Consider the following 10,352-nt stretch of genomic DNA (forward strand, 5'->3'; position numbering starts at 1 on the left):
ATACGCCTAGACGACCTCTGCGGAGGGTAACAGGGGCAAAGAGTTTGGGGTAGGAGAGAGACTACTGAAAATGTACCTATGAAAAGAACATCAACAAGCCTTTATTGCAGGCCCCTTCTCCTCAGCGGCACCAAGTCACCGGGTTCCAGGCATGACTCCCGGAGCCGCCTAGCGCTCCCATGGCCCCCGAAAACGAGGCACTGCGATCCCACCCCATGCCTGAGGGGGCGCTATTCAGTTTCGTTCCTATAGGAATGGAGCATTGCTTTCTTTCTGCGCTTGCGCGGCAAGGAAGCCTTACTTCCGGCCTTGCGCGCCCAGGGTCTGAACCCTGCGGTCGCCAGGTAGGTGAGTGCAGGGGCTGCATGCCTCCCTAGAGATCTCTCTGCGTGGCCCCCAACCGTGCAGTCCGAGCCCTCCTCCCTCAGTCAGCCTCAAGGTCCCAGTGCCACCTTCGCCCCACATCCGTTTAGTCAAGCATGTGCTCCCCACGTACGCCTTGCTCTGTGTAACACCCAGAGCCCTCACATCCTTCATTTTCCTTCAGTCGCCTTCTTCCGAGGCCACCTCCCTAGAGCCCTTGCGCGGGGATGGGAGAAGTGTCCCGGATGGAGAGAATGCCCCGGTACCCCATTGAGCGTCCCTTCGCTCTCTCCCTTGCCTTTCTTTGCAGACCGTCACCATGAAGTTCAACCCCTTCGTGACCTCGGACCGCAGCAAAAACCGCAAACGTCACTTCAATGCCCCCTCCCACGTGCGCAGGAAGATCATGTCGTCTCCGCTCTCCAAGGAGCTGCGGCAGAAGTACAACGTTCGCTCCATGCCCATCCGCAAGGACGACGAGGTCCAGGTACGTGTCCTCCGGGCTCTAGTTACCCAGCTGCGTGGCGCTCGGGCGCCGCCTCTGCCTGAGAGCGTCGAGTGTGCTTGGACGTGGAGGACTGGCAGGTAATGTGACCCTGCAGATGTGTTAGACTGGAGATGGGGCCCAGAGTCACCAGAGAGCGCCTGTCCAGCCTAATTTAGAGCATTCCAACTCAATTCTTTAATAATAATAATTTGAGAAATATACTGTCCCAGCCAAGCAAAACTCTTGTTTTCTTGCTTTGTCTGCGAGGCTGCTAGTTTGCCAGGCATTGCCCAGGGTGGCTATTTGAACCAGACTTTGCAGGGGAATGTTTTGCGATAAGAGTAGGGTTTTGGTATCATGGAGTTTAGTGGAAGCTGGGTATTTAATGGTGCTGGACTTGGCGGGGAGAATGGAGAAGCAGCAGCAAGTCAGAGGCCTGAAATTGTGAGAGTACAGCCCATGTGAGAAAGTATAAGCCCTCTGTTCTCTGTGACTGGAGCTTAGGATTAGGATGTGTAGTAGGGAGGGGAAGTGAGGGTGAGTAAAATAGACAGGGGCTATGTTCATTCCCTGAGGGAATATTTATTGAGCACTTACCAGGCAGTGTTCCCTAGAACACTAACAGTGCACAAGACCTACAGGCCCCTCTTAAAACCTCAGCACTATTGACTTCTTGGGCTGGATGATTCTTTGTTGTGCTGAGCTCTCCTGGGCACTGTAGGATGTTTAGCAGCACCCCTGGTCTCTCCCCACTAGATGCCAGTAGCACCTCCTCACAGTTACGGCAAGCAGAAATATTTCCAGGTATTGCCCAGTGTCTCTGGGGAGCAAAATCCACCCCTGCCACCCTCCCCCAGTTGAGAACCATTGTTTTAGAGAATGAAGTAAGGGATTTGGTGGATCACCTAAGGCACTGGGACTCTGAAGCTTTGAGGAGGAAAAGAGTGGAAGCAGGGGATAAGTTAGGCTGAGATTGTGACAGGAATCGCATAGAAAAAAATAATTCAGAAGTATGGTTCAACCTCTTCTCTCCTGGATCCTTCCCATCAGACATGTTCTAGAATGGGGGGATTGCAAATGCCTCTAGGGTCTAGTTAGGCAAATTAAAGGAAGTGGGCTCTTTTAAGAGAGACAGTCATATACCCTCAGCCCATTGCTGCGATAGGGAAATGAAGACTCTTTAGTTACATTCAGTTGTTGTCAGATTCTTCAGTTTTGCAAGAGACCTGGAAAATCTGGATTCTTTACTTTACAGAAACTGCTTTTGGCTGAGATCACCAATAACCTCTTATTTATTTATTTATGTATTTATGTATGTATGTATTTATGGCTGCATTGGGTCTTTGTTGCTGCGCGGGGCTTTCTCTTTGTTGCAGTGTGCGGGCTTCTCATTGCAGGGCACGGGCTCTAGGCACATGGGCTTCGGTAGTTGTGGCACGTGGGCTCGCTAGTTGTGGCTCGCGGGTTGTAGAGTGCAGGCTCAGTAGTTGTGGCGCATGGGCTTAGTTGTTCCACAGCATGTGGAATCTTCCCGGACCAGGGCTTGAACCCGTGTCCCCTGAATTGGCAGGCAGATTCTTAACCACTGCGCCACCAGGGAAGTCCCCACCAACCTCTTTATGACTAAATTCAGTGGTCACATCTTGGTCTCACTGTCCTTGACTTTTGTTTTTGTTTTTTTTTCTGGCTGCGTTGAGTCCTTGTTGCTGCGCGTGGGCTTTCTCTAGTTGTGGCGAGCGGGGGCTACTCTTCATTGCGGTGCGCAGGCTTCTCATTGCAGTGGCTTCTCTTGTTGCGGAGCACGGGTTCTAGGCACGTGGGCTTCAGCAGTTGCGGCACATGGGCTCAGCAGTTGTGGCTCGCGGGCTCAGTAGTTGTGGCTCATGGGCCCTAGAGCGCAGGCTCAGCAGTTGTGGCGCATGGGCTTAGTTGCTCTGCGGCATGTGGGATCTTCCCAGACCAGGGCTCAAACCCGTGTCCCCTGCATTGGCAGGCGGATTCTTAACCACTGGGCCACCAGGGAAGCCCCGTCCTTGACTTTTTCAGCAGCATTTGGCATAGGTTGCACCACCTTACTTCTTGAAATAGTTTCTCTTTTTAGCTTCTGTGACACTTCAGGTTCACAATTTACTTGCAACTTCTCAGACTCCTTTGCTGGCTATTTCTCCTCTGTCTGGTCCCTAAATGCTGGAGTTTGTCAGGGCCTGCACCTGGTCTTCCATTGGCTGGCCTACGTGGTCTACCTAGGTGGTAATATTTATTCCTAAAGTTTTAAATGTCTGCTCTGTGCTAACACCTTCCTCTTTTACATCCCAGTCCAAACTACTTTTCTGACCACAGAGCTGTAGATCTAACTGCCTGCTGAACATCTGTATTTGGATATCTCACAGACATGTCAAGCTTCTTATGCATGAGATCCTGATATTCCCACTGCCTCTAAGATTGGATTCTCCTCCCATCTTTCACACCTCAATAAGTGACACTTCTATCTCCCCACTTAGGTATACCATAAACCTTTAAATTATTAACTTTCCCTAACCCCTGTCTTCTAATCTATCACTAAGTCTTGTTGATTTTACCTCCAAAATAAGTCTTGAATCTGACCACTTCTTTATATTTCCATTTTAGTTCAAAGCATCTGTAGCTTCCACTGTTACTCTAGTCCATTCTCCACAGAGTGGCATTGTTTGCAAATCAGATCCTGCTTAACACCTATCAGTGGTGCTTGATGTGCTTCCTGTAAAATCTAAATCATTGACAAGGCCCTGTGTGAGCCAGTCCAGGTCTAATTCTCTGACCTCATCTCATTATCCCCCACATGCTCTGTACTTCAAACACATTGGTCTTTTCAGGTCCTTAAATGCACCTAAATCTTTTCTCCCTCTGCGTCTTTGTCCAGAACGCTCCCTCTGCCTGGAGTGCTCTTCTCCCCTTTACCTGGCCAACTCCTCCTTTTGCAGCTCTTATATTAATGTCAGTTCCTCAGAAAAGCCTTCCCAGATACTACTCAGTATTTTAGTATAGCATCCTTTATTCTTTTTTCATAGCAATGAACACAATTTGAGATCTTTTTTTTTTTTTTTGAAATCATTTTTTTAAAAAAAACTGAGGCATAATTTACATACAGTGAAATGCACAGGTGAGTTTTGGCAGATGTAAAACCATGTAGCATCACCTTAATATGACATAGACCATTTTTTATCATCTCAGTATCTTCCCATGTGCCCTGTTCCAGTTAGGATTATATATTTGCATGTTTACCTGTTAACTGCCTACTACCCATCAGACTAAGCTCTGTGAGGCCAGAGAACTTTTCTTTTTGGTTACCTGACCTCAGTGCAGAGCCTGGCACACAACAGGGGCACAGTCAATATTTATTGAATGGATGAAAACTGTTGACTGGATGGAATTGGAAGGTGAGATAAAGAAAAGGAGGGCAGGGGCTTCCCTGGTGGTGCAGTGGCTAAGAATCTGTCTGCCAACACAGGGGACATGGGTTCGAGCCCTGGTCCGGGAAGATTCCACATGCCACGGAGCAACTAAGCCCACGCGCCACAACTACTGAGTGTGCGCTCTAGAGCCTGCGAGCCACATCTACTGAAGTCCGTGAGCCTAGAGCCCGTACTCTGAAACAAGAGAGGCCACTACAACGGGAAGCCCGCGCACCACAACAAAGAGTAGCTCCCGCTCACCGTAACTAGAGAAAGCCCGTGCGCAGCAACGAAGGCCCAACACAGCCAAAAATAAATAAATAAAATAAATAAATTTTTTTTTAAATGTGTAAAAAAAAAAGAAAAGGAGGGCAGGGGAGAAGAAGCTGCCATTTTTTTAATGCCTGTGGGGTTATGAATGGTTTCCTTTTTAGATATGAAGAAAATGAAACTCAGGTAAAGTAATAAGGAATAATATAGAAAATGAGTGTCTGAGCCAGGAATCCAGGTCTCTTAACTCCAAAGGCCATACTGAGTAAGCACTTCTCTGACCAGGAGAATAAAATCATCCCAATTAGGTTTGTTAAAACTGCCTTTTCTCTCTTGGGATCTTCTAAATCTCACCTGCCTCTTTCTCTGAGCAGTTGACTATGCCTCCTATTTTACAGAGGAAATTAGAACTATTGTCCAGGATCTTGCAGAACTCCCGGCTCCACACCCTCTGACTTACCTGCAGTTGCACCCCTCCCGTCTTCATTCTCTCCTGTTACAGTGAAAGAGAAATCCCTGTTTCTGTGTAAGCTATCCTGCTGCCACTGCATGTGACATCCACCACTCTCTTCTCCCCTCTTGAGATCCTTCTATCCGTTATCCCCTTTCTCTACAGTTTCCTTTACCTCTTCCTCCATACTTGTTCCTTCTCATCAGCATTTAAACATATTCATGTTTCCCCCTTTAAAAATAGAAAATTATCCCTTAACTTCACATCCACGTTGAACGTGTGTCCTCTCTCATCCTCTTCAGATCCAAGCTCCTTGGGTCAGTCTTTTTCACCTTCGTCTTCTCACCTCCGGTGAACTCATTGCCTTATCGTAACGGCTTCCATCCCACCACTCCATCGAAAGCACTGTAGCCATGACCACCAGTGACCAGCTTCTTGTCAGCTGTTACTTTATCCTTCCAGTAGCTGACCATCCTAGGGCATTTGACCTTCTTGTCTTGGCTACTCTAACACCACACTTCCTGGTTTGCCATTCTTCCTGGCCACTTCAGTCTCTTTCGTAAGCTCTTCCAAAATGTTGGCTTTTCTCAGATTTCTACATTCTCGTACCACCAGCTCCCTAAGTAAAATCAGGCTTTGAGTTGCCATCTCTTTGGATGACCCGCAGGTCTTTGTCACCAGCCCAGTTGGCCTTCCCGCTGTGTATGGAATTTTCATGTTCCATGCCTCCGGGAAAGGCACATGCATCCATCCAGTTGCCCAACCAGACTCTGGATGTCATCCTCGCCTCTTCTCCCTCACCTTTCCACAGTCGATTGAGTCTTATCCTGTCTCCCTCCTCGCTGGGTCTAGCGTTTGTCCACTTCTCTTTATCACAGGTGTTCCTTTGACTCCTTTTATTAACATCTTTCTTCAATCAGGATGATAGTTAATAGGGGCTTTTTCACCTACTTTTTCCATGTGAGGGTCTCTGGTCACGTAGACTGTGGTGGATTTTCAGTGAGTCATGCATGGCTGTTGTCTTTTCAACCTGAAAATCACCCTGGTGAGTAAGCTGAACAACGTGGGTAGACATTTTAGGAGTATTGAGATTCGCCAATTCTTTACATGTAGTATTTCCTCTATGCTTATATGGCTACTGTTTAATAGGCTCCTGCCTTTAGGGAAACCATAATCTAGTTGGTTTTTGAACAGAATTGGAGTATGAGCTGACTTTTAGTTGCAAAAATAGCCCACAAGATTTTAATTTAACGTTTTATTTTTTTTCTGACTATAAAATATTTGTATTAATTGTAGAAATCTTGAAATTTAGAAGAACATAAATTAAAAAATAGTCATTAGTAATTCTCCTTCCTTCCTAATGGCAACCATTATTGACATTTGGATATATCTTCATCTCATGTTACATGCCATATATATATATGAAGCATATACACGTAAGATTCAGACTATATATATAGCCTTGTATTCTTTTTTCTCTAAAGGTCATATCTTGAGCATTTTCCTTGGTCATAAATTGTTTTTTGAAAACATGGGTTTTAGATGGTTGCCTGAGAATCTCAATATAACTTTTTTTTTAATTGAAGTATAGTTGATTTACAATGTTGTGTTAGTTTCTGGTGTACAGCAAAGTGATTCCGTTACTAAGTATAATTTCTTTAACCATTCTCTGTTTAGATCTTGAGAGTGATTATATATTTTTTTTATTTTACTTTTTGTAAAAAATTGAGCTATAATTGACATATAACACGTATTAGTTTTATTTATTTTTTAATATTTATTTTTGGCTGCGCTGGATCTTCATAGCTGCGTGTGGGCTTTCTCTAGTTGTGGCGAGCGGGGGCTACTCTTCGTTGCAGTGCACGGGCTTCTCATTGTGTTGGCTTAGTAGAGCTACTTAGTAGTAGTAGCTCTCTTGTTGTGGAGCACGGGCTCTAGACGCATGGGCTTCAGTAGTCGCGGCACATTTTCCCTAGAGTGCAGGGACTTCAGTAGTTGTGGCATGTGGGCTTAGTAGTTATGGTGCACGGGCTTAGTTGCTCCACGGCATGTGGGATCTTCCTGGACCAGGAATCGAACCCATGTCCCCTGCATTGGGAGGTGGATTCTTAACCACTGGACCACCAGGGAAGTCCCTAACATGTATTAGTTCTAGATGTACAGCGATTATATTTTTTTACTCTCAGGACTAGTCATGTGATGACCATCTTAGGTCAAGGAATGTTTTGTTCAGGTAAGAGAAGAAAAAAATACAGGCAAAGAATTTCCACCTGACTTAGAATAATACAAAGCAGATTTATACCAAAAAAAACCCAGCTGATTTTGATTGAATCAAAATTCAAAATTTGCCTGAATACAGAAAGTTCTATTTTTAGCCTGTGTGTTCCTGATAATTAGTTTCCTCACTATGATGTTCAAGCATTAGAAATGGGGAGAATTTTCTTTTGTATTTTCTCTCAGGTGGTTCGAGGACACTACAAAGGTCAGCAAATTGGCAAGGTAGTCCAGGTGTACAGAAAGAAATATGTCATCTACATCGAGCGGGTGCAGCGTGAGAAGGCTAATGGCACAACTGTCCACGTGGGCATTCACCCAAGCAAGGTATGGCCTGGGACTGCGCAGTAGTAGTGGGCGTGTAGCATAGCATTCCTACTAGAGTTGTTGGCTGTTGGTACTGTCTGCATAGGCGGCCATGGTAAGGCCTTCCTTGGGAGGAAGGCTTGGTTGGTTCACTGGCTTAGTGATATCGTAAGAGATCCAGTTCCTTTCCCTATCTGTTTTTGTCATCCTTGGTGAAGGCCCCGTCTGCAAGCTGGTAGCAAGAGTGTTCCAGGCATTCCAGGCATCACTTTCCCACTAGAGAGTGTCCAGAGGGAGAAGAGAGAACACCTCTTCCTTCGGCCCTCACACCCACCTGGTGGAATATGCTGTTCCTCCTTTAACCTCCCATTTTATACGTTGTATTGTAGGGTCTCTCCTCCAGAGTTTCAGATCCTTAAGGGCAGAATGGTTGGATCTCACTCATCTTTATGATCTCTGTATTGCCCAGTAGCTGGTGGGAATGCAGGTATTTTTAAAACAATGCATTTTGCCAGCCAAGGGCATTTTGCCAGCCAAGGGCAAATTATACTGCCAACATGGATAGACAAACCATCCATGTCGGTAGTATAATGTTTCACAAGCTAAATGACACTTCGTACCACTAAATTATCTAAAATGGTCTTCTAGATCCTCAAGAGTTAGGAGCTGGGCATTGGGTAGCAGAAGAAGGAACCCAAGCTGCTGTTGTCGAGGGGAGATCTGCTGTATAAGATTAATTGTGGTTATAAGTCCTTTCTCCTTAAAAAAAAAAAAAAAATTCAATATCTGTTTATTCTCTCATGCTAACAGGTGGTTATCACCAGGCTAAAACTGGACAAAGATCGGAAAAAAATTCTTGAACGCAAAGCCAAATCTCGACAAGTTGGAAAAGAGAAAGGCAAATATAAGGAAGAACTTATTGAGAAAATGCAGGAATGAATATTACCTTTTGTGCAACCACGGTTTATCTGTAGATTCTTTTGCCTGGTGTGTATTCCTTTGAAACTTTTCGAGGTGTCTCTGGAACGTTTCATTTCCTTCCTGTTTCGTTATTGATATGTGGCTCTGTATATCTACTTTTGCTGTTTCGATTAATAATTTTATGAATAAAAATTGGACATGTTTTCTTGTTCCAAAACATATTTATTGCCTTTTATGGCTCTCTAGTAACACAGGGTTTATCTGACACTCTGTTGTTTCTTAATAAATGTTGATTGCATCAGTTATTTCCCATTTTGACTGGTGAAGAAAATGAGTTTAGGTTAATTGTCGAAATCCCAGAGAGCATGAGAGATAGAGCTGGGATTTGAACCCAGGCCTCGGTGCATCAAAGGACATTCACCTCCCACAGCCATCTGCCTCTGGCGTTCCTCCTGCTCTTAAGTCAGCCCTTTCCTGGAGTCTGACAAGAGCCTACACATTTATATGGAACAGAGAAGAATTTACGTATTTGTAGCAGTAAAAGCATTAGTGCTTAGTGGGAAAAGCACTGTCACCAGTCGTCAAGCTCCAATCCCAGCTCTACCACTGGACAGTCAAAAAGGCCTTTGAGCAAACAGCTCTTCTCTGAGCTTCCATTTTCTCAGTAGTAAAAAGATGGTAATACCTTCATTGCCTTCCTGTCTCATGGAAAATGCAGAAATAAAATGCCAGGATCAAATGGGCTACTTCTGAGCACACTTTGAAAGTGTGAGTGTATAAATTCTAATATCGCTATTATTGTTCACTTAACTTCTATTTCACATTCTGACATTCACTTTGCACTCAAAGAAGGAATGATTTTTCACCGAAGATTGCTAAGATCACACACCACAGAACTCAGTATGCATGCTCTGACTGGCATTGATTTAAGAGTAGGCGGAATGATACTGGCTCTGTAGCCAGACGGATCTTGATTCAAGTCCTGCTCTGGTCTTCAGACAGCCATTTTTATGACCCTCTGTTTCTCTAGTGTATGTAAGAAGCTGGAAACGCTAATCTTCAAGGCTGAAAATTAAAGTAGCAGTCCACCAGATTCCCCTGATTTTAGGAGTCACGTGGGTGGTTGCTAAAATAGTCCCCACCTCTTGTCTGGAGATTCTGTGATACAGTACGTCTGAAGAGAGAACTCTTCAGGTCTCGTGTGCATTTGTATTTTTCATATAGCCCTTGTATGATGCTTATGACTAGGTAAATTTGGGAAACTGTGGATTAGGATGCATACATACACAGCACATAAAATAGAGCAGGTGCCCAAAACGTGGCTATGTTAGCACACTGAACTGTATGTCTAGGGAGCATAAGTAGGTCAACCAGAGGGCTGTGCTTTATTTTTCTAATTTGAGGTTTTGTCTTCATTCTCGAACAACACATGTTTCAGGGCCCCAAATTTGCATAAAAGTCAGATTTCAAACTAGATTATATTTGTACTAGGATGACATCTTCTGATGGCTGGTCTGGGCCCTAGGCTCCAGCCATAACGCTCACCATGAAACCTAAATTATATTTCCTAAGAGTTAGATTTGGTTTGTTTTCAGCAACTTTGTTCAATACAAGTGTTAGATAGGAGCTCTGAGAGCTGTAATCTCCCCCAAGTCACACCAGGCTTTTTATCATCAGCCATGTGAATAATAGTGCATGATCAAGAGCAGGAATTTGACATCAATTGAGAGCTCTAATCCCAGCTCAGTCAGCTCCTAGCTGTGTGACCCTGGGCAAATGGCTTAACTTCTCTGGGCCTCAGGTCTGTCATTTATAAAATTGAGATGAAAAGAGTACCTACCTCTGGGAC

The 10,352-nt window shown here is 44.8% G+C and overlaps 1 protein-coding gene across 2 annotated transcripts; it reads left to right on the forward strand.

The window, feature by feature from the left end:
- The first annotated feature begins 273 nt into the window (after positions 1 to 273).
- RPL26L1 (ribosomal protein L26 like 1) lies at positions 274 to 8,724 on the forward strand. Of its 2 annotated transcripts, none has more exons than XM_068534626.1 (4): positions 274 to 344; positions 674 to 850; positions 7,463 to 7,603; positions 8,393 to 8,724. In XM_068534626.1, exons 2-4 carry the CDS (start codon positions 683 to 685, stop codon positions 8,519 to 8,521), a joined length of 438 nt encoding a protein of 145 aa, XP_068390727.1. In that variant the 5' UTR covers positions 274 to 344; positions 674 to 682; the 3' UTR covers positions 8,522 to 8,724. The 2 variants fall into 2 exon arrangements, with proteins under 2 accessions (XP_068390727.1, XP_068390728.1); XM_068534627.1 differs by having other exon boundaries at positions 285 to 348.
- Positions 8,725 to 10,352: the final 1,628 nt, after the last annotated feature.

This window comes from Eschrichtius robustus, chromosome 2, assembly GCF_028021215.1.
Source record: "Eschrichtius robustus isolate mEscRob2 chromosome 2, mEscRob2.pri, whole genome shotgun sequence".
Lineage (NCBI taxonomy): Eukaryota > Metazoa > Chordata > Mammalia > Artiodactyla > Eschrichtiidae > Eschrichtius > Eschrichtius robustus.